This window comes from Glycine soja, chromosome 14 (genome assembly GCF_004193775.1).
Source record: "Glycine soja cultivar W05 chromosome 14, ASM419377v2, whole genome shotgun sequence".
In the NCBI taxonomy this organism is placed as follows: domain Eukaryota; kingdom Viridiplantae; phylum Streptophyta; class Magnoliopsida; order Fabales; family Fabaceae; genus Glycine; species Glycine soja.
In genome coordinates this window covers 46,727,013-46,751,796 of record NC_041015.1, presented here as the reverse complement: position 1 = coordinate 46,751,796, position 24,784 = coordinate 46,727,013, and the positions used below count along the sequence as shown (strand labels likewise).

Genomic DNA, 24,784 nt, shown 5'->3' with positions numbered 1-24,784 from the left:
GATTATGATGAAGTGTTTGCACCGGTTGCCCGCATGGAAACCATTCGTCTTCTTATTTCCTTGGCAGCTCAAATGAAGTGGAGAATTTTTCAGCTTGATGTAAAATCGACATTTCTAAATGGCTATCTTGAAGAAGATGTCTATGTTGAACAACCAATGGGTTTTGTCATCGAAGGTCAAGAAGGAAAAGTCTTGAAATTGAACAAGGCGTTGTATGGTCTAAAGCAAGCACCGAGGGCATGGAATACTCGCATTGACAAGTACTTCCAAGACAATGGGTTTGTTCGTTGTCAAAATGAGTATGCTCTTTATGTTAAAACTTTTAATAATGGTGATGTCTTATTTATTTGTCTTTATGTGGATGACCTTATCTTTACCAGTAATAACCCAAATTTGTTTGAAGACTTCAAGGAGTCCATGTCTCGTGAATTTGATATGACAGATATGGGACTCATGTCATATTACTTGGGAATGGAAGTGAAGCAAACGGAGAATGGTATCTTTGTCTCACAAGAAAGCTACACAAAAGAAGTGTTGAAGAAATTTAATATGCTTGATTGCAATCCCGTGAACACACCTATGGAAGGTTGGCTTGAAGTTATCAAAGTTTGATGAAGGAGAGAAGGTAGACTCCACGGTCTTCAAGAGTCTTGTGGGGAGTTTAAGGTATCTAACCAATACAAGGCCCGATATTCTATATGCGGTGAGAGTTGTGTGTCGCTTTACGGAGGCTCCTACCTCTCCTCATCTAAAAGCCGCAAAAAGAATTCTTGGTTACTTGAAAGGTATAATTGATTTTGGATTGTTTTATTCTCCCTCCAATAACTATAAGCTTGTGGGATTTTGTGATAGTGATTTTGCCGGAGATGTTGATGATAGAAAAAGTACTACCGGATTTGTATTTTTTATGGGTGATTGTGTTTTTACATGGAGTTCTAAGAAGCAAGGCATTGTGACACTTTCTACTTGTGAAGCCGAGTATGTAGCTGCAACTTCTTGCACATGTCATGCCATTTGGCTAAGAAGATTGTTGGAGGAACTTCAGTTGTTGCAAAAGGAAAGCACAAAAATCTATGTTGATAATAGATCTGCACAAGAGCTTGCCAAGAATCTGGTGTTCCATGAACGAAGTAAGCATATAGATACAAGGTATCATTTCATTAGAGAGTGCATTACAAAGAAAGAAGTAGAATTGACTCATGTGAAAACTCAAGATCAAGTTGCGGATATTTTCACCAAGCCTTTCAAATTTGAAGATTTTCGAAGATTGCGAGCAAGACTTGGTGTGCAGAAGAATTTTCCAATTAAGGGAGGATGTTAGATCTTAATTAGAAAAATAATAATAACAAGTTTTATGAGCCTTAAATTGTGGAAGATGAAAGTTGTAAGGTTGTAAGTTACAAAGTCTTGAATAAGTAATTATGTGAGCATTTAGTATTCTTGAATAAGCAAATTATGTGAGTGGTCACTCTATTTTAGTATAAATAGGGGATCATACTCTTGTATTTTGTGTGCCAAATGAAATAAAATCTTCTTCTTCTTCCAACACACACATCTGCAGGTCCCAATTTCTTTACCTTCTCTACTCTCCTTGGAAGTTCCCCTGATCTTATTTTCTCTCTTCCTTTTCATTGGGAATAAAAGGTTTGATTTTCAGCTCAGATCCAAAACCCATAAACCAATTGAAAGCCCTCTGTTTCAAAACCCTGTTGTCATAGGAAACAATGGCTGCACCACTACACACTGGCCTTCAAAGCATGTTGAAGGCTGCAGTGGAATCTGTTCACTGGGTTTATGGCATCTTCTGGCAACTTTCTCCACAACAAGTGTACGTAGTTATTAATTCACTTTATCCACGCAAATTGTCTCATATGATAATGATTAATTAATTACTCTTCTGATTAATGTTGCTTAATTAGTCTTTGTAACCGACACATGCGTGTACTTTGTATGTGTGTATGAGTGTAAGTGTATGCTTAATAATGAGTGTGACACATATTATATGTTATGTTAATTTAATAATGAGTATATTTTGTATGTCGGTTACAAAGTACACACATATACTTTGTAATGTATTTTGTAATCTACACATGCATGTATGCTTAATAATAAGTGTGACACATATTATATGTTATGTTAATTTAGGATTCTGGTTTGGGGTGATGGATACTACAATGAAGCAATTAAGACTCGGGAAGACGATGTAATCAATGGAGGTGAGTGCTGAGGAGGCTTCTCTCCGAAGAAGCTAGAAACTTAGAGAACAGTATGAATCATTGTCCGTGGAGAGACAAGGAGACAAATGCGCCTATTCTAGGCGTTGTGCCCTTGTCCTTGGATGACTCAACAGAACCCAAATGCTTCACTTTGATGTGTGTCTCATTCTCCTTTTCTCCTGTTGGGTAAGTCATGTTGCATTATTTCTCATTATTATGTCTTTACTTATAAATCTATTATAACTTAATTAATTTAACTTTATTGGTTCTTAAGATTCTTTTCAAATATTGAACTATATTGGATGTCATGAATTTTTCTTTCTGATAGGCCATTTTTCTAGATATGTATAGTTTCAGTCCATATTTCAAAGTTTCCTTTTGAAGATAAGTTGAACGTCCGTAGCTAGAGCAAAGGGATATAGGTACAACATCAATTGGTCCTGATATGAGATGGGTGCATGTTCCTACCAAATATTGCAGCAAGTCTTAACTGACTTCTGGGTGCATGTATAATTATGTCAATTTAGACTTGAGTTTTTAAAATATTTTTATTGAGATTATATAAATAATTAGTTTTTTATAAATTATAAAAATGAAAGGTTTGAATATCATGAATATTTTTATTAAAATAATGTATAGATCTTGTAAATATTTTCTTTTATCATACTACATAAATAATTTGAGTTAAAAAAGGTCTTTTTTTTCTTAAATAACTAAAATATAAAAGGTTAAAACATAAAGTTACATATAAATTTACATTTTCTCTTGCAACGATTAAAAACTATTTATATGAAATTCTAAAACTTTTAAGTTAATTTTTTGTTCCTAAAGAAAGGTAAAGAATAATAGACATGTCTTTGAGTATATTTATATATTAAGTAAAGCAATTAGATGCATTTTGATATATTTGGGAAGCAAAAATTATGATATAGATCTTTTAGCTCAAAACTTGTATTTTTTTATAAAAAAAAACTAAATTTACTTTTATTTAATTTTACTTTGTCAAAATTAATCCACTGAATTAATTTTATATATTTTCCCAAATAATTTGAATGAAGTTATTTATTATGGTATCACTGGTGCATACAAAATAATAGTATCTTAGCTCAACAAAAAAGAGAAGTGACCAACTTCATACATGGGAGGCATTGATGTTTTCATAACAAATACAAATACTGCAACACTTTCGGGATGCTTAGCAAAGAAAAAATGATTTTTCTGCGTAAATCAGTATAGTATTCGATTCATAAAAAATATAAATTGTTTTTTGTTTAAATTTAAGTATTTTATTAAATAGTGCTTAGTATTAGAAAAAATCAGCGCCTTTGTTCACCTAAAGAGGAGGGACCAAGCTCAAATATGGGAGGCATTGATGTTGATTATAAATATAAAAGGAAAATCATAATACAAAAAATGGAAGAAATTAAAAAATGCACTAATAAATTTAAATTAAAAAATGAAAAAAGATTAATATTAAAAGGTAACTATTTATCTTTTTCCTTCTTGTTTTTGTTTTCGATGTGCAAGAAGAAAGTAAAATAATTAATAAGATTTTTTTGTTACATAAACGTAAAATAATTAATAAGAGTTTAAAATGGTGTTTTTCTCTTCTTTTAAGAAAAAACCGAAACCTTTAAAATTAAAGGAGAAGACTTTCTTACCTTCGTTCTATAAAAGGTTTTTATAGAATTAAAAATAGCACTATTTAAATTAATGATTTGCATAGTGTATTTTTACATTTCAACTATAGATGGATCTATTCTGATTCATATAATAACACCGAATATTTTTTGTGATTAAAACATTATTTTAGGAAGGAATTCAAAGATATTTAAACTCTTATACATATATTTTATAGTATATAAAATAAAAATATTCATCTTAACAAGTTTTATGAACACACTTAAGAAGATTAATGCACTGGTTTGAAAATGGGGTGTTATCACTTTTTGCCCTTAAACCGATCCGAACCTGGTTTTTATCAAGTGTAAGCCATCAAAATATCTGGTTTCTGAATACCAAATAAAATCCAGCCCTGAGTCCTCAATGACCATATTACAACATTCCATGCCATACTCAAACTAATTGTTTCTCCTTCTCATTTATAATCATAGCCCAAACTTAGAAACGCCAATACCAGCTTGTTATACTATAGCAAACATTAATAATAAAAAAATTATATAAAATAAGAACATAATCAGAGTAAAGGAGGAAGAATTTCTCACCTTCTGCAGAGGGTGAAATCGTGGAATGGGAAAAAATCTGTCACCTGAATCTAAATAATCCCAACTAAAAATGGGATTAGACAACCCCATCCTATGTTGTTTCTGTTGGAAAAATGTTAACCACCGCGAGAATAATAATTTTTAAATAATTCCCAATTTGTATACCTAAAACAACAAACTTAATTGTGATATTCTTCCTTTTGCTCTATTCTTTCTTTGCCCCCCTGACTTTATTATTCTTCTTCTTATTGTCTGAAACTTATTTTAAGAAATTTATTGATATTTAGAGTACTAGTTTAACACAATTTTTGCAGTGTGTTTGTGTGTGCACGCACTAGTGTGCATGCAATGTGTTCATGTGCGTGCATGCGGATTTAAAGTTTAGTGTTTAGGGTAAAATTCATATAATTCATGCAAATATTCGTATCCATAATAAAGTTAAAAATTAATAAATAATAAATATTACAGACACGTAATAATCTTGCATTGCATAATAATTTCTGACTAACTATGGCAGAAAATGAAAAACTTCAAGAGAAAATAACTCGCCTAGAGGAGTTATTAAAAGATGCTCATAAGAAATTAGAGGAAGTCAATCAGAAGATGAGTACTTTTTTATTATTACATTGTTTAATAGATTGAATACCATAAATATTTTAGGCTTCCTTTTAAGATTCAACTCTGCAAAATTAGGCTGAATATTTATGGGAGCAGGTTATGGTTTTAGTAGGTTATTAGATCCCCGGTCACCGTAGAACAATAGGCCCGTCCAAGTTTAGTATTATACCTATGTGCTATATTTTCATTTGTCTTTTTATGAAGAAACTGTTGCACTTCAAATCACTACAAGAAAGTTTACAATTTGTTACTAATTTTAAGAATAAAAATCATAGGTAATTTGTAGCTAATTAACTACATTTTAACTATCATTTATTTTGGTCATTAATATTGAAATTAAATTAATCTCCACTGTTACACTTTATGCTGTAGCTCCCACGCGTTATGAGGATGTATGAATTTTGATTATTGAACCAGAATGGTGATTTCTGTTTGTTAGAAAGGTATTTTCTATGTTAGAATACACAAGTTAATAGCATGAATTTAGATTTTGTAAAAACTAAGGCTTTCATTCAAATACTGTAACACTTTTTTCATTTAAAAGAAAAAGCATGATTGTGTGGCTTCTAGACTCAATTTGGGTTCATGAACCTTGTTATGATCATTTCTTATCATAAAAATCAACACTAATTCTTATTGTACAAATAAATTTGTAATTAAATGATAATGTAATAAACCTTTATACTGTCAGAGCATGTTATTTAGTTAACATATTAGTTATAAACAAGATATTAGTGCCATTAGACACTGCCACTAGTTAATCAAAAGGCCAAGGTTTGATTAATAGAATGCAAAAAACTAATTAATTATATATATTACTACTACCAAGTATTACAATGAGTAATTTACTGTATATATACCATGTAAAAAAAAAATCACTATTCCCATTGAAAAGCACATCAATCAATTCTGGGAGCAGTTGAGTTGCTTACTCCTACTGCAAAATTGGTGATCCATTCTCTTTACCCCCATGTATTCCTCTCTTCATATTTACATGTAGAATTGGCCTAATAGTAAAAAGTGTTGTCCTTGTGATTGGGAGCATCCTTGCATAGCATGGAACGAACTTCCATGATGGATCTAGGTGGCTCCAGGTCTTTCTCATGCAATGCATTTCCTAGAAGCTGTTGCATTTGTGAAGCAAAGGTATCATCCAAAATCTGCACATATTACTTCAGGTCAGACATCACAGCACAAAATAGATCACATAGAAACTAGACAAGGGATGCATTTTTGGCACATTCACTACTCTAATCAATCTACAACAATGTTCTTTGGGACCTTAAAATCTCATGGAAAGAAACATGCATTTTTTGTTTTGGTATCTAACTAAGCAAATACACTGTTATCAAATCAAGATTAAGTACTGGTTTAGTTTAAGAGTTAAGTAATGTGAAACACATAATTTACATTGGAATGTGTGCTTTTCATTAGAAAGTGTGAAAAATAATTTCATAACTTCGAAACAATCAAGGGCTAAATTCACTACTCTAATCAATCTACAACAATGTTCTTTGGGACCTTAAAATCTCATGGAAAGAAACATGCATTTTTTGTTTTGGTATCTAACCAAGCAAATACACTGTTATCAAATCAAGATTAAGTACTGGTTTAGTTTAAGAGTTAAGTAATGTGAAACACATAATTTACATTGGAATGTGTGCTTTTCATTAGAAAGTGCGAAAAATAATTTCACAACTTCGAGACAATCAAGGGCTAAATTCACTATGTCAAAATCGATATGGTATCAGTAGTCTTTGATGCCTAAAAATTCAAGGACAGACACATGCATTTTTGTTTTAGCGAAACAAGCAGTATATAAAAGAACATCTTTGTCATTCTTCCTCACTTAGTACAAATAAAAACACACTGTTAACAAATTAAGCTGTTAGGTAGCTACTTACAGAAACGGCGACCATTGAACCTTTGTACCACGATCTATTCTCTTTTCTGTTCTCCAAGAAACTTAAAATTTCCTGTTAAATAGAAATACAATTATTATGATGCAATTAATATCTTAAGAGTCTGAAATCTAAAAATGCTCAAGGCAGGGCAACGAAATCCAGATGAAAGTGAACTGACCTGTCCCATACGATCCCAATAGCCTCGACATATGGCAATGAAAACATGAGTCTCAAAGACAGTGTGCAGGTGACTTATGGTACTAGCCAACTGATCTTTCAGTGGCTGCATTCTAGTTCTTAAATCAGACTCCACCACAGTTTCCTTTGAATCTTGAAGAATCTTTTTTAATTTTGTGGTATTCTGTAACTTTGCCTGGAACAATATAGAAGATGATATTAGGATACGTGAATACTTTATTAACATTATTCTGAAATGGGAACAAAAAATTGAGATATCATACACCGCATAAATATGAAGAAAACAGTAACTTCCCAGGCGCAACCGAAATTAGTCACATTTGCAATTTAATAGTAATATTCTGGTGTCAGTCATATACAAACTCTGCTGAGTATTACTCCATTATAAAAACCAAAAAATTGAGTATCAGAAATTTAGAATATTTGAAACATTGATATGTGCATAAATATCCTAACTGCAGTAGTGCTCTACCTACTTAAGTTAAATATCCTAACTACAGTAAATTTGCTTTCCAAAGGCTACTAACATTCTCTGCAAGTTTCTCCACAATAGCTTGCACGTAGTTCCTGAACTTTGCTCTCAGCATCACTGTCACCTCACTAAGTCGCTCACCAGGTGTCGTGTTTCCAACATGTGGCAAGCAAGAACCCCATGTCTTGAACTGGGATTCAATCCTAGGGCGCAAGCTGTCGAGCATTCTCTTCAAGGAATTCAAAAGAATTCCAAGCTGAAAAAAGTGACATAAGTTCAAACAAAGTATAAAACATTTGCTTATCAAAAAAACAAAAACAAAATATATAAAAGCCAGAAGAACACTTGAGTTTTTCAGAAATTCAACTCACCTCATCAGGAACCACATAGGCACATGTAGATCGTTTGGCAAGTTTTTGGACATATTTATTAAGCCCAAATTTCTTAGGACCCATGCTTTCTTTGAGAGGAGATAATACATCTGCATATTGTTTGTCTAAAGCTTCCACAATGGCCTTTTCAATATCAGCAATGGCCTGTTGCCAATTTTTTTCAAAAAAAAAAAAAATCAAACTCATCCTTCAATCTTTTGTCCATCTCATACAATAAGACACTTAGTATCAAGGAATAAAAACTCCAGTGCTAAAATATGCCTTTTTATTATGAGCAATAATTAAAAAAAAAAAACTTATCATAGGTATTTGCTTATAGGAGAGATCAAAAGATGAAAATGGAAATGAATAGCATCTGGAATTCACGGGGGAAAAAGGGGGAAAGAAATAATAGGAACTGGCATACATTCTCTAAGACCAAGGTATATTCTGGCCAGCGGCAAATGATGACCTCGTAGTCTGTCAATGTCTCCTTCAGCCGCTCATACATATCATCAACAAAGGGAGTAGTAGAATGTTGTGTTCTAACTCCTGACCATTTCACCTGCAACAGCATTTAGATTTAAGACAACCCCGCTGTCACAAAACAATTTACTACTGAAGTGATGCAGCAGTTAACATATGACCAGTTTTGAAGTATCCTTCAAAATCAAATGGTTCATTGAAACCTAGATCACCTAAAGGGAATATGATGAAGTCCTGAAGACACAAAATGGAATATGACAATATTATTGTGATATGTTAAAAATAAATACCTTATCTAATTTGCACGACTCCAGCAAAGATAGACGTTTATCTTGTATCCAAACAAGAATATACAAATGGAACAACTCTTTTGCGTCTACTCCACCTTTGATAGAACTAAGAAGGAAATAAAACAAGTTAGACTTGCGTAATAGTAGGGATTCGTTCTAGGACTTAAAACAGGGCTATACTCCTAGTCTCTCCAACTAAAAAGCATAGTAGCACTTACTCAATACCCCAGCTTACAAGATCTCTCTGAAAATCTGATGTGGCAATAACAAGTTCTGCCACAGGTGATGATGGGCCCATTGGTGGACAAGATATGAGGAAGGCTCTTAATCTGTTGCAAAGCTCTGTGCTGTATATGGAAGCAGAAAGATTTGGCAGGTCCACAAAGCTGCGAAAATATCGAACCAGCTACATTAGAACCTTTAACCTACAATAGTAGTTAGACAAACTAATATAACACGCAAGAATACTTAAAACTAAAGAAGATGAAGTTTGAAATGCATCTAATAAAGCAATTAAAATGATGATTGGGTATGCCTGAGCCAAGCTTAAAACCAAAGTAATCATTTTACTAAGAAAGGTAAGCTGTCACATGTGAATACAGATTCAAGATATAACAGTTGGGGTTAAAGAGACCAAAATAAACAGTTAAACAAGTAAAATACAAAATGCAATAAACAAGAACAAAGACCAAAATAAAAATAAAATAGTTAAGTTGTTTAAGAGTGAACATAAAGATGAGAAATGATACACATAACCAGCATCAAAATTCTAGCAAACTAAATACATAGAAGATGCTTTGAGAAACAAATAATACCTAGGAAGTATATTTTGATTATGAATCTGGATATCTGTATGGATCTCATTTCTAAGATTTATACATAGGGTTTTCATCTTCTGGTAAGTAGTAGACATAGCCATGCCATCCATCAAACTGCTTTCATTATTTTGTGTAATATATTCATCTGTTTCACTCAGGTGCCTCTTGGACCTCTTTTTTGCAGCAACCTGGGAAGATACTAGTTGTCAAATAAATTTATATGTGAATACAATTAGCAATTGACAACATAAAAGAAACTCAAGTTTCTCTAACCTGGAAATAATGACAAAATGCAGTTTGAGCCTCAGGAGATAAGATATCATGAAGAAGCTTGTAGAGTTTAACAGCAGGTTCCAAGGCTGGTGCTGCTTGACCAGTTGCTGGTCTGAAAACCTCTATGATGCCCGAGAAAGAAGACTCATCAAGTGATTTATAATTCTCAAAAACAAGTGTAAGTATCTGTTCAATTTGATCCTTGGTCTCTCCTAGTATTCGGTTCTGGAGATGAACCAAAAGCATACCATGTTAGACATGACAAAATAATAATGAATTTAGTAGCAAGCAAATGCTACCAAAACAATTAGTTCAAGTATGTTGACAGCATCTAAAATACAGTACATTGCAATGAGCAGTTGAAGTTATAATCACTTGAATTAAAAGATGTCAATGCTACCTCCTGGTGGCTCAAAGAAGTCTTGCTATTGCCTTTCATGATAACAGGTGCTAGCAGGTTATACACCAAGTTGAGGCAGTCTGCTGTAGGTGTAGCCACATCCATGACATAAGATAGATATCTATTTAAACAGAATGTTATGAACACCATTAGTATAATTAGAAAAAGTGTGAAACTACACATATAAGAAATCAAATATTCAGGGGAAAAGTGCAAATCCACTTCACTTTACCGCAGCTTGGTATATATCTCAGATACCCCATAATAGGATGCAAACTGTGTCAAAAGCCATTTCCATGGACCTTGCAACAATAGATTCCTTTGCTGAAATCCCTGGATTTTCATTGCAACTTCCATAACTAAGTCATACGCAACTGTCTCTGCTACAGAACCGTACTGGGATTGCAAGAAAAGACAATAGATTGTGAATACGCAAGGCACAATATATTAGAAAACTCAAGAATTTTAAATAGCACATCATTGAGCAAATGAATACTCCAACATAAAGCACATGAAACATTTTCATTTTCCCATTTCTGATATGTTGTCAAAAAAATAATGATATCTTTGTTTCTTTTTGCATTTTCTGTTGAGGATACATACAAGAAAGGAAAGGGGGTTGGCAGAGAGTGACACCTGCCTATGAATTGAAAAAAATAGGGCCAATACTATTTGAGAAATGTTTCCTGTTTTCAGGACCGCTTTTCCTATACAAATCATTGAAAACAAGAAACAGAGTATGTCTGATGGCAACATATCATGGCAGACAAACAAACAATGTGGCAATTTTGTAATTGTCTTTGAAACTAAACAGATCCTTACATTGCATCTAAGCTAAACTGTAAAATCACACAATTTATGTCTGATGAATGAATGTAAATAAAGTTTAACATTAAAATCAAAATAATTTTTCAAATAGTATTATATTTTTGGCAGCCCAAAAACACAATGGCTTGTAACGTTATCATGTAAATTCAGTTCTAGATATCATAACATGGATTCTAAAAAATAAAAATAACTTCAATTATCTATATAAGAAGCCCTGGGAATTTACCAGGCGATATGATTATCTTTTCTATTTTAAATAACTTATCAGTTAGAAAAATCCCTAGTTTTTTTAAGGTGGTTTAAGAAAGAACAGCTCACAAGATCTGAGGCTCTCACTGCTACAGCTTATAGGTCCACAAAAAAAATAACTCACTGTTCACATTAACTAACCTTAAGATGACTATTGTCATCTGCACTTGTTGAATAATTTATATACAGTTGTAACTTGCCCACAAGCTCATGGTCTGGTTCACGATAAATAGGCCACCAGCGTAATTTGTCAGCCTGTTTCAGTTGAACATGAATTCTATCATGATAATCATCACTCATGACAGGCACCAATAACATCCAGAAAAATAAGCAACATACAGTATTACCGGATCGTCAGCAATAGCAGCCACTTGGACAAGAACACGGCCAAAATGCTTTCCCTTGGAATCTTGAACTTCAACAATCAAATCATCTCCAAGGCTATCTGGAAAACTGTACAATTATTCAGAAATTTATTCAAGAGGTACAATCATAAAAGATTAAAAAGACAAAACAAACAAGTAAAACTTACAACATATGGACTTCACTAGATCCAGGCTGCAACCTTATTGCATCTTCTTCAACTGTGCTTTTCAGCCTCAAGAAACATGAGTATGTCTCTGATCACATGCATAGATAGAAAAATAAATAAAGCGGACAAAGCCCAGGCAAAAACCAAACTAGTGAAATGAGAATCAGGTAGGTGCATTTAGAACAGCAACATCATGAATCACAGACTCAAGTAATAAAACATGTAAAGAAGTATAAAAGTCAACCGAAGATCCACAAATTCAGCAATAACTCATATAATAAAATGGAAAGGAATAATTTTTCTTAACTCAAGCTGTAAACAGAAATACCATCCAAAGGAATCTCTCATAACCATTAAGGTTAGTTTCAGCCAAGGAGTATACCTTATAGCTAGAGCACAATTCTTTTTTCTTAGTAATAAAAAGTTGAGAGAAAGTTTCCCAAATATAAGGTCAGGGAAAGACACACTTGTCAATGAGACCTTACAGATCACAATAGAAATTGGACGACTTTTATGTTGACTCTATTCAATCTTATTTCTACCTTTATGTCAACCTCTAGCTACAATGCAATTTTAATTTTAATTGTGATAAGAATGTTATTATTACAGAATCCTGAGTAAGGACTAAGGAGTACCACAACCAACAATGCATAGTGATAATGAATAATTATAATGAATGTTGCATTCTTACATACCTTGCCCAACTTCATAGGATGATGAATTATTCCTTAGAGTTGTTACAACACCAACTTTCAGGAGTCCAGACACCTGTTGTATGTAGCGGGTGCTCGCATGCACGTATGCCAAGCTCTGTCGAGCCAAGGAACCATTTGCAGGCAAACGTGGTAGAAATCGAATTCTTCTGAGAGCTTGCCATCCAGCAGATAGTGATGATTGCAAATTGGAGAAACGGTGTCGCACGGATTCCATTTTAATGTTGTGCGTCATGATTGATGACATGCTACAGCCAGTAGGAGGGTCCAAGCCCATTTTAACTTTACGAACTGCAAAGTGAAGAAAGTCTCAACAAAGACTCGCTTGGAATAAGTTAAATAATTTTATTAGTAAAAGATAACATGAGAATGTACCTTGCACCTTCATCTTGCCAATAAGTTTTTTGGGTTTTGGAGCAACACCCTCACTGGAAGGCTCTGCATTGCACTTCACCATTAGTTCATCTTCAGATTGTAATAGTATCTGTCGCAATCTACATATTCAAAAACAAAAATCCAATAAAAGCCAAGTAGTTGTCAAGTACCAACTATTAAAAAAACTACAGTTAATCTACATATTCAAAAACAAAAAACCAATAAGAACCAAAGTAGTTGTCAAGGACCAATTAAAAAAAAATTTAGTTAAATAGAGGCATGTGAATGGTTTTATATATATCACACTTCATTCACACAAGCCATTTAAACTTTGAAGACAATATTACAAGCCAACTCTCCTTATGCTGAAGATCAACTTTTATTTAGAAGAATGAGAGCAACAACGATCAAACTACCGATCACTTGGTCAGAGTCTATGGTACCATGCTAAGGACCAACATCCCCAAAAGCATAAGATGTTAGGTGAAGGCAGTTTTATATCTAACAATAGTAACAGTTCAGAAAATGAATCAAGGACAACATTGTTAGTCAGAATATAAAGGGGATTGAGCATAGATTAAGAATTGGAATTGCAGTGAATCAATTTCATTTTATGCCAAGAAGGTCTACAATAGAAGTTATTTATCTTCTATAGGAGCTAATGGAAAAGTACCAAAGCAAAGTAAAAGACTTGCATATGGTTTTTAATGACTTGGGGAAAGAATAAGATCAAGTGCCAAGTTGTGGAAAGCTTTGGAAAAGAAAGGCGCCCATTGGCTCAAATATGGTTTTTATTATCCTATTTGTTCCTGAACCAGCAATTTTTCTGAATGGAATCATGCAAGCTCAATGTTTACTTGTTTCACGGTTGCAGCAAAATATAGTTTTTTTAAAAAATGTTCTGGCCAGACTCAGCATTGCATACTGAATACCTGTTTTAGATTCTCAAGATATTATCTACTCATGGTACCAGACCATGTACAGTCAACAACACTTATTTATACTCATAGATTATACACAGCAGCGTAAAGCAGTAGCATCTTTACCAGAACTAAATACATCAAGACTCGAGGAAGGAGAGGGAAGAAAGAGCAGTGGAGGAAGAGCCTTAACTTACCCAAATGCGTCCCTAAGTAAAGCACATTCATTTTCCAAAAACATAGGAGCTTCCATGCACTGCATTGCCCAAGCATGAAGGCAAAGACGCACACAAGCATCATATGCAATCACTCCATGCCATGGCCCAAGAGCACTGAAATGAATTTACATATTAGCGCACATTCAAAGAGAAAAGTATTCAGCACAATGAAAAACACATGAAATACCTTGCATGAAATGTTGGAAGGCGAGGTGGGTGTGAATTTGAAGATGTAGCAGCCTCTGAACCAGTAGCAGTTCTGTGAACATAAATCGACATTAAATAATATCCGATTGCTATACATTCCTATAACTTGTTTGGCTGGGAAGGCATGCACTTTTAAAGCGGTTAAAGAACTCAAATGTTGAGAGATACAATTATTATCAAATATACAAACCTAGCAAATTGGTCAGGGCTCCCATTTTCGACATGGTTTTCTATCTTATCCCCGGACATGGATTTCAAAGAACTTGATTCCGCTTTATTTGGAGTAGCATCAACTCTTGAAGCAGGAATTTCCTCATGTGTTTGTCTGATCTCTTGAGTAGAACCAGCAAATGGGGGTGCACTGGGAATGTCATCCTCCTCATCATCAGATATTCTTCCATTCTGGGGATTTCATAACACAATTCAAGAAGTTAGACTAATTTTCAGCAATACAGTTGTATACTAGTGGGTAACCAGTGATGTGGCTAACCAGTGATAGTGGGTAATGCAGTATCTGTCTTATCAAATATATATTTTAAATTACTGTGGGAAGTAGTTTGCATGATCAAATTCATATTAATTTGTAAAAAAATATGCTATTCTAAAAACAATATTTTTATAACCATTTTCATAAATAAATAAAAAATCAGTATTACCAATTATTCTAAAAGAAATATCAGGTACAAAAGTTACAAAAAACTTTCTTAGCCACAGTCATAGCATTTTCAGTAGTACCGTAGGCACATTACAGCCGTGCACTTCAATAATCTATATCATAGCCACCATTCCATACCTTCTCTGCAGCACTTTTCACATTCATCCTTGAAGGCACACTAGAAGCATACCCTTCAGATAAATAAGTTCTACCTCTTGGCAGTGCTCCATTGATACTTCCTCCTACCTGTGTGGTAGAGAATTCGGAGCTGGCTGCAGAATCTGATGAATCATCCTCTGTGAAGCCACTCTGCCTTACATTTGTTGCCCCCCTCATCAATGGATCCCTCACAGTACCAGGTCTCCCAACCAATGTTTCCCTGGAAGAACTGACCTCGGAATATGTATAATCACTTGCATACCGGGGTCCAGTGAGGTTCCCATATCTCCTAGCAGCACCATTGGGGACTCTTCGGTCTTGCGGTGACGAATCCAATGAATACCTGCCACCATAAACCTCCTCCTCCGATTCGATGCTGTCGTCATTATCAGAATTTGAACCGCTGTCGCCAGTCTCACCCAGCATAACTGTTGATACAGGGATTGCATTAGCAGGAAGATGCCCACTTCTGAATTTTGATGGGGGCGGTAACCCAAACCCTCTGCCAGCACCACTTTTCATCCCACTGATGGGATCATTGCGAGATCTCAATGCAGTGTTTGAGAACGGGGCTTCCTTCTAATCACCAACAAGGACAAAACAAATAATCAGAATTTTCACAAACACTAATGTGATCTCAAGGTGAACTTGGAGAATGAAACTTCCCTCTAAACACTAACCCACAAAAAGAAAAAAACCACAACATTACAAACATTAACGTGACCTCAATGTAGTGGTAATGTTGTTCCGGAGCACCAGCACAACAATTAAAACAAAAAAAAAAACAAAAGCACAACTTTACAAATATTAAGCCGAATTTAGAAAACCCCATTTTGATACACCCTTAAAAAAAATCAAACTTTAAGAAAGCAAATCAAAAGGGTGGGGGATTAACGAGTGAAGGTTACCTCTCTAACCCATCGAAGTGCATTTCTGTCAAGGCCTTCGGTGAACATCTTAACCTAACCGCCGAAATCTCAAATAAGCAACCCTTTGATGCAAATGCACTTCCAAATGAAAGGCCTAACACAAAAGACGCAGCTTTTGGTTAAACAAAGCAAAAGGGTGCTACAAGGAACGAAGAAAACTATCGCATTCTGACAAGTATAAGAACACAAGGTTAAAGGGTTTTGCAGCACAGAGGGTTCCAAATGGCAAAAAAGAAACTCTGGTGGAGAGAGTGAGTGAGTGAATAGAATAGAAACTAGAAGAGCCTAATGGGGTGCGAGATTTGAGGGGAGAGAAAAAGGGGTTTGCTTACTCAAAAAGCTTCCTTTTGTTAGCACTCACTAACTCTCAGAAACAGAAGAAACGACCCACAAAACTCAAAAGCGTTCTATGCTCTGCGCTGCGGCCTTGTTGTCTCTTTCATTTTGGTGGGTTTGCACTGCAGTGCACTAATGTATTCTTTAATGATCTAATAACACCAAATGATGACCGTTTATATTGTAAATAAAAATACGATGATGTTACTAAGGAAGTATTCTGTAATATATCATAACAATATTTTGTTTATTATTGTAAAAAATCTGACGTAAATGTTGCTAAATAATCTTGATGATGTTCTTTTATTGATGGAAAATTTTAAAATCTTACTCATTAATAAACACCTAAACTAATATCGAAAATATACTTTAAATAGTAATCTTAAAATCAAATCAATTTTTTTCGATCTTAGCTTGATATCAATTTAAAATTAGGAAGATCAATTTTATAATTTAATATTTTAACATGATATATTTTCTTTACAAGATTATTATGAAAAAAATATTTTTTGAGAAAAATTAAAAATAAATACTAGAAGTTTATAACAACTCCCATCACATACATACTGTATAAATAATTAAATTAGATTTTGTGTGATGAATTTCTATTATTGTTGTAAGACTTTTTTTTAGTTTTTCCTTAAATGAAAATTATCAGTTAGATGTCTTTATTAAATATATACTTAAATTATTATCAAACATATTTAAAAAACATGAATTTAATTGAAAACACACTTCATACATATCAAAATCTGAATAGGAACGTTTTCCAACATATATTATTAAAATATGTGTGATAATAGAAACTAGAAAGTTTTGATTTAAACGCGACGTATTATGAACACGATTGTGCTACTACGACGCCGTTTTCTCGGCGTGAAAGGACGACCACTTACACTTATTTTACTGATTTATCACCGACTTAAAAGGGTAAAAAAAATTCGCTGACGGGTCCGAAAATAAAGCGCACGTATTTTTATATAACAATAAGATACGTAGTTTTATCAATTTGCTTTTAATTGAGCTTTTATATATATTTAATTCAAACCAACATTAAAGATTGGGTCGAAACTCGAACGTTGTAGTGGGGCCACTTTATGGTCTTTTGTCTTTAACAATAAAAAAATTCGCACTTGTGCTTGAGAGAAAAAAAATGAGCAAAGGAGCAAAAGGGGTCCCCACGTGGCACATGCAGATGGTGGTGGGTCCCACTTAACCCTAATCTATGTTTTTGTTATGTTCATATGTTGTTGTTGGCTACAACCAAAACAGCCACTGGCATGGCACAACATGGTTAGGACGGTGAATGAGTGGATCGTGTCATAGTGCTATTGAAGGGAAGAAGGAAAATTGTTGTCACAGCCAACAAGAGGAATGAATATCCTTCACGTTGAAGGCTAAAATCATGAAGGATTGTTATAACTTATAGCCCGTGAAGAGCGACGTTAATTTGAAATTTTTTGAATGTCAATATAACGATAAACTTTTCATGATATTTGACATTTTCCCCATTTCAAATGTTTAATCATGACATTATCATTTTGACTTAGGAGTCGCAATGGTACTTGGTTGGTTGTTACCTTATGAAATAATGAATGATCCACGTGCCACCAAACTTTTTTTAATTTTATTAATGAACACCTCAGCTAGAAGAAGCCTAGAACCCACATAAGAATAAGAATAAAAAAGGAATAGAATTAAATAAAATATACCCGTTATGGTTTTTTGGTAATAATGGAGGAATGTAGCTGCGGAAGTTATGTTAGAGAAGATGGGTCATATTATAGGCATGGTGAGGTGTGGTACACCTGAGCATCCATTCAGCACAATACAAGGTGCAATAGCAAGAGAGACGTTTTAGTGTTTTACATTAAAGTGGATAATATATGAACGCGTTTTGACTTATTTATTTTAAAACTTTAGATAGCCAAGCAAGTAGGCAACAGTGTTTAAATTTCAATTGACAGCTGCGTGTGAAAGTTTCATTTGTTAGGTGACAAATAATTGAGAATAAAAAAAAAATCATAGACAGAAGAATGAGACAATTTAGTCGAACAATCTTTGAATCCACCCAATTGTTTATGCTTATTGCCTGATAGAAACATATTACGTTCAATTGTCCTCTTCAGTGGCTTTATTAGGTACAACATCTAATATTAACTCATGTTGCATACGTTAGCAAGAATTATCATTACATTATATAAAGTAGATATTAAAAGAAATGATGTGATCTTACACGATTTTTAAGATAAATTTATTTGTATTAAAAAATTATTTTTAAGCAAGCCGGAAAATTCATTTGTCAGGATTTCAACTCAGAAGCAAACAGTTGTGACTAAGTGAGCAAAACATGACTGGCTGAGGATACACACATGTAAAGGAACCGAATTAAAGTAGCATCACACATTACAATATATTTCATGATCTGAATCACATGGCCCTTTTGCAATGTACTGTTTGTGCCTAATCGGCTAATCTTATTCTATCATCAACAACTTATCTAGAAAAGGCTCATCGAATTTTCTGGTAAAAGTAAAAGGTCGCCAGTTTCATTAAGATCAGCTTGCTTAATTATATATTGCTAACCTGATTCTCCATTTCGTTATATGATACATTCAAATGTTTAAATTAAATATGACTCAAATAGATCACCAAAACTCAACCACCCTTTCAAAAAAGAGTTTGTCTAAATAAATTTAAATATAAAAAAAATCATCTTCATTGTAGATGGAGAGATCCAACAACCAAAACAATTTATTGCAACCAGCTTCCTTTCTTTTGATGGGTATACAAACACATCTATACCATTATGGAATGAGGATTTCATTAGTCTAACTCAAGCATACAGTTCATCAAGATTACACTCTCCAAGAAAAACCTTGATGCTCCTCGGAGAACCACAGTTACCTTCAGCAATCAGTGCTCTGTCGTTGGCAGCCATATGAGCAATGATCTTGTAAATCATTTCAATCTAAAGAAAAAGTTTAAATGTTACTGAATAGATCAGACTCGGTTCTTAAATGAGGTGATTAATAAACCTAAGTTGGGAAATTAACAGAGGGGGAGCAATGAGTATATACATCTTCTGCGGCATGGCAAAGGTCAGCTACTTCTTCAAGTGTCAATGGTTCGACAGGCTCCTAGCAGCTGAAGATAAAACAGATAAATAGTAATCAGTGATGGATTTAACCGAAAAATACATTGGTAAATACTAAGGATGCTAGATACAAAAGCTCAGTATGAATTCCAGATATTGATCCTCAGTCTTATTATTTTTAATAGTGAGCATATAACATGCACAACATTGGAATCTAATCCTGAGCCACAAGAAGGGCAATCATCTCAAAATTTAATAACGAAAATTCAAATACGCTTCTATGTTCTTAGTTCTTACTATAAGTCAAATACACATGCCCGTATATTTTTTAATATTTCTTGCTAAGACAGAGAAGACTGATGTATACAAACATAGTACACTGTACCTTGCTTCATTTAGCACTGCCAATACCCGCTTCTGAAGTGCTAACACTTCTCCTGCAGCTTTCTTACCAGCTTCCACACCTAATTATCAGATTCAGAAGCGGTTAAATAAATGACAATGATGACACAAATTTAGTCACTAATAGAATAAAACAATTTAATTTGCATCACTCAAACTTCCAAACCAACATAGAGCATCGACCACATTACATGACAAGTAAAGAGCAATTCCAATATTTTACTGACATCCATAAATCCTAAAACAGACTAAAGAGATCAAATGTTTACAGCTTACCAGGTTGGTGATAAGCATTTATGTTAACAAGCGAGGCATATATTCCAACTGCCCGTTCATAAAGGGCTATAAGGGTACCAACTGATCTGGGTGTCACTTCTTGCACTGTGACAGTGATGGATTCACGGTTATTGGCATACAGGGCTGACCTTGTTCCCTGTAGAAACTTCACTTTTTAGCACTATGTAAACATAACTAACCACATCCAATCTTAAATAGAATCACCATCAAATGCAATGAAAAATAATTGATTAATAGGTCAGACCTGTAGCATACCAAACAGGTAGTCGCCACATGTGACACCTTGCTAAAGCTCCCAATCATGACCAAGTGGTCTATCACGTAGCACCTCAATGAATGTCACAAAAAAATTATGCACACCTTCCCTCAGTTGCTGAATGTAGCTGTTTTGGGTAAAACTTTTATTAAGCAATTCAAACCAAGAACTATGCAAAACAAACTTTAAACTAGAATTAAAACTCACGCATGCTGATCTGTGCTTCCTTTATTACCATAGACACTAATTCCTTGATTAACCTGTGGAATCAAATTAATTCATGAAGATTTGATATGTTTAAGATTAAACAGTCACAAAATTGTGACGTAACATGTAGCATGAAAGATCCATCATCCTAGGATCAATAGGGATGTAAATCCAAACTAGGAAACTTTATCAACAGCATGTCAATCAAGTTGATGATTGATATATCCCAGGTATGATAAAAGCAGGTGAGTTCCATTTAAAAGTGAAATGTGTACATCCTACATGATTACAATTTACAAAACTATAGATATTACGAGTCCATTCAGCTTTTTCTAGATAGAAGCAGCTGTAAACTGATTAAACAAAGATCTTCTCGCATTTTTACCCAAAAATGCAAGACAGTATGAAAATAATGATAGTCAGATTTGTTACACACCACATTTACATACCCGATTACCATCCAAGTCAAACTCCTTGCCTAGAGATTCCATGACCAACTGCTGCAAGTATCTACTAAATAATAGCAGGCTGTCCTTATACGGAAGGATAACCATATCCTGAGGAATAAAAAGGAGGAGAAGATCATAATAAGCAATAGTGGCATGAAACAGAAGAGAAGGCAGATGCTAATCATTCATAAACTATTGCTCTATGATCCATACTTTTGATCCTACACCATCTGTAGCCCAATACCAACATAAAGCCAGCAAAGCTGCAGGATTATTCCTTATCTGCATAGAAGTAGAGATTAATAAATAAGAGTACTTTGTGATTGAGGAGAGAATCAAAATTGACCAGACAGAATAGTAAAGTAGAAACAAAGGTGGAAATGGAATTGTACTACAATACAACTAATGCCACATCAGTTACCACAATCAATCACACTATGTTTAAGAAAGCAAGGACTTTCTTAAAAAATATTGTTTTCTGTAGATATAACCAGCTTAACATATTCTAATTTTTAACTATACAGATTTTCCTATTTCCAAATATCAACATTAATGTTCTTAATTTTGCCTCATTCACATTATTGAACACTCTACCATCAAGAGGAGAAAACAACAGTTTGCATGGCCACAAAAGCATGATATAGGTTGAAATGAGGCACATTTCTTAGAGGTCAAACATTCACACAACACATCAGCATCAAGTAGTTATAAGCTAAACGATCCAAATTCAAATCATCTCAGTATTTTAGCTTTAGCATAGATTTTGGCACCTATTGTACCTTAATAGATGATTGGTGATTACTGTTTAGGGCTACTAACTTTACCAAGTTGTTATTTTATTTGTACTAGTTCTAGAGGTATTTTGGCAATTTTCTAATTCATGGTTGTGAGTTTTATCTAGGCTTGTGTTTATCCTCAACTTAATTGTTATTAGATTTTGTTTAAAATCCAATTTCATCTATTTCCTAGTTTTTTGTACCATAATTGACAGGAGGCCTGTTTAAACAGCTGTAATGCTTTTAATCAGACTTAACAATCAGATCGTATTTACAAAATTTCAGCACAACAGCATGTTGACTGTGCAATGTGAACAAACCCTAGGTGTAGTTCCTAGGTTCTTTCGTCTTAATCTCTACCTTATTTTATTTTTAATTAATCAATTTTCTTTGGCTGACTCATAGCCACCAATTAAGCCCTAAACCCAGACACTAACCATGAACATACTTTAAACAGCACCCATATAGCCACCAATTAAACCATAAAACCCATATTCCATTGCTTGCAAATGCCTCTCGGTAATCTACCTGCTATATCCCTTAAGTTCTTAACCAAACCACTTCTATCCTTGCTTTGACAAAGAAAACCCAAGTACAAAAGATTTTTAAGGAGATGTTGGATCAAACTCTATGAGTCTACAGTCATTATGTCGGAAAGTAGAAAACTGATGGAACTGGGAAAGCATGACATATGGTCTACAAAGTTTCCTGACATATGTAACATGATGATTTGGTCTATATGTTATTTTTACACTATAATCCTCAAGACAATTTAGCTACGTTACTATTGACATGCCCATAATCACACTCAGTTTCAGTTGAAAGATAACACCCGAAGCTTTTTGCAGCTATACTTTCATAATTTATGGGTCTCTAGATTAATACCAAATCAAATTTGAAGTTGGCCAGATTCAGATGGAAACATTCTACCAGCCTCTCTATTTTATGTTTATACATATATCAAAACTACATGTTTGTGTAATTACTAATTAGAAACCATAGAGAACCACTAACTTGTAGAATGTTATACAGGAAAAAACTCCATCTAAATAAGCACATCACTCAAAGTAATCTTCAAATATTAAAACATTGGATAGAATGTCAGGAAACATATGCATACCACAGTACTCCTATTCGCCTCATCCATTAATGCTGCACCAGCAAAGCATTTCTCTGATGTCAATGCTCTGAATCAAGAAATGTTACAATTGTATATAAAACATCAAATTAATATAGCAATGATTTTATGTTTATGGCCAATTACCTGAAGGGCTGCTGGTAGCAGGCCAACTGCAGACATCTCTGATGTTCTACCTCCCACCCAGTCAAACATTGGAAATCTAGCTAACCAACCCTCAATTCGTGCAGTGTTATCCATTAAAGAATTTTCTTGACTTATAGCAACACCCTGCATTATACCATGCATCAGCAAATGAAAATGACTGTTCACAAACTGACCACATATTTACAAAACTAAGTGTAGGGCCCACGTCATTGAGAAATTCAGAACAGTGCCATCATTAAGCACATTGCTAATAGCTAAAATTGTGATAGATTATAAATAGTCAAAAACAATATTATATTAAGTTACTATAAAGAAATTTTCCATAATTCAAAGACTTAGAGCATGTTTGGAATTACATTTCCACACACGTAAACATCCACTCACTTCAATCCACCTAGAGACAAGCTTTTCCATTTGCACTCGTTGGAACATGTGTCTACTGATATCCAACCACACTATTAACCTCACTGTTTAATTAAAGAGTGAAAAAGGAAACTTTAAATAACCGAAGAAGCTCAATTATATGTAGACAAGGCAAGAAAATCTATGAAAATAGAAGGCATAGCAGTGATCTAAAATACTATCTTAAGTTTTAAACAGATGATAATTCAATAATAGTTAAAAGGAAATCCTTAAGAAAATTAAAACCTGAGATTAAACCTGTTTTGGGAAATTCAATCCAGCTTCGCGAAAGGCTTTCTGCACTTCCAATAAGCCATTTCTAGTCTCAGGGGTACCTCCACTCTGAAGATAAATCAAAATTCATAATTCAACAGCAGACAATAATGAATCCCACTAACACCATATTTAAACAAAAAAGTATAATCTCCATGCAGACCTTTGAAATTACTATCACAAGTGTCGAAGCTAGCTCAGGCCCAAGTTGCGCAATCTGATGATCTATGCCAGCAGGACCCGTGTTGTCAATAAATCTTATCTGCCAAAAGTACAAACCATAAATTCTACCCCATAACAATGTGTTAGATAATGCCTTATTAGCATTCCTCAAAGAGCATATTAGGGGTTGTTTGGTTTGATAATATATTTTCTATTTTACATTTGTACAGGATAAATGAAAACATGAGTTTAATTTATAAGCATTGTCAACCAATTGAAAATCATAGGTGGTATGACTTTTAATGTATTTATTGTAAAAGTCATTAACTTATCATACATGACAATTTGTGATTAGATGACACTATAAAAACCCTTTATACTGTAACTGCATACATTATTTATTCCTTTACTCTTCCTTATATTCTTATGAAAACAAGAAACAAAGTCAAAATAAGTTGCATTTTTGTAGTTAAAAGCAAAAACATAAATCATTCTCTTAAACCAAACCACATACTGTACTGTTATGCAATCAGAATTGAAGTTCCCAGTCAGTAGATTTTTAATGTCAACCTTTACTACACAAACTACCGAGTTAAAACTCCAATTCTAAGAAAAGAATAAAACTCCTAAACTATTTGCAACTAACTTCTGTCTAGTTACTTTATATTAATTTATCTCATCTCTTTATAGTTAAATGGGTCTGAAATGAAAAAAATATCTTGAAGAGCAAGCTTGAAGTACTCAAACTCCAAAAGAATTTGGGAAAACAAAATAAATTATTGTAAT

At 33.8% G+C, this 24,784-nt stretch overlaps 1 protein-coding gene and 1 pseudogene across 1 annotated transcript; both read right to left on the bottom strand.

Moving 5' to 3' along the window:
• Positions 1 to 5,839: 5,839 nt before the first annotated feature.
• Positions 5,840 to 16,527, bottom strand: LOC114384975. Its single transcript, XM_028344850.1, has 22 exons — positions 16,036 to 16,527; positions 15,107 to 15,706; positions 14,504 to 14,715; positions 14,294 to 14,365; positions 14,086 to 14,220; positions 12,969 to 13,087; positions 12,576 to 12,884; positions 11,881 to 11,968; positions 11,696 to 11,801; positions 11,490 to 11,603; positions 10,504 to 10,667; positions 10,272 to 10,392; positions 9,872 to 10,096; positions 9,596 to 9,786; positions 8,999 to 9,166; positions 8,781 to 8,886; positions 8,432 to 8,569; positions 8,005 to 8,169; positions 7,689 to 7,889; positions 7,142 to 7,336; positions 6,964 to 7,035; positions 5,840 to 6,219 (listed from the first exon to the last, which is right to left on the bottom strand). The coding sequence occupies exons 1-22, from the start codon at positions 16,081 to 16,083 to the stop codon at positions 6,067 to 6,069; spliced, it is 3,702 nt and encodes a 1,233-aa protein (XP_028200651.1). The 5' UTR covers positions 16,084 to 16,527; the 3' UTR covers positions 5,840 to 6,066.
• A 2,433-nt stretch (positions 16,528 to 18,960) lies between these two features.
• On the bottom strand, positions 18,961 to 24,393 carry LOC114384150 (annotated as a pseudogene).
• Positions 24,394 to 24,784: the final 391 nt, after the last annotated feature.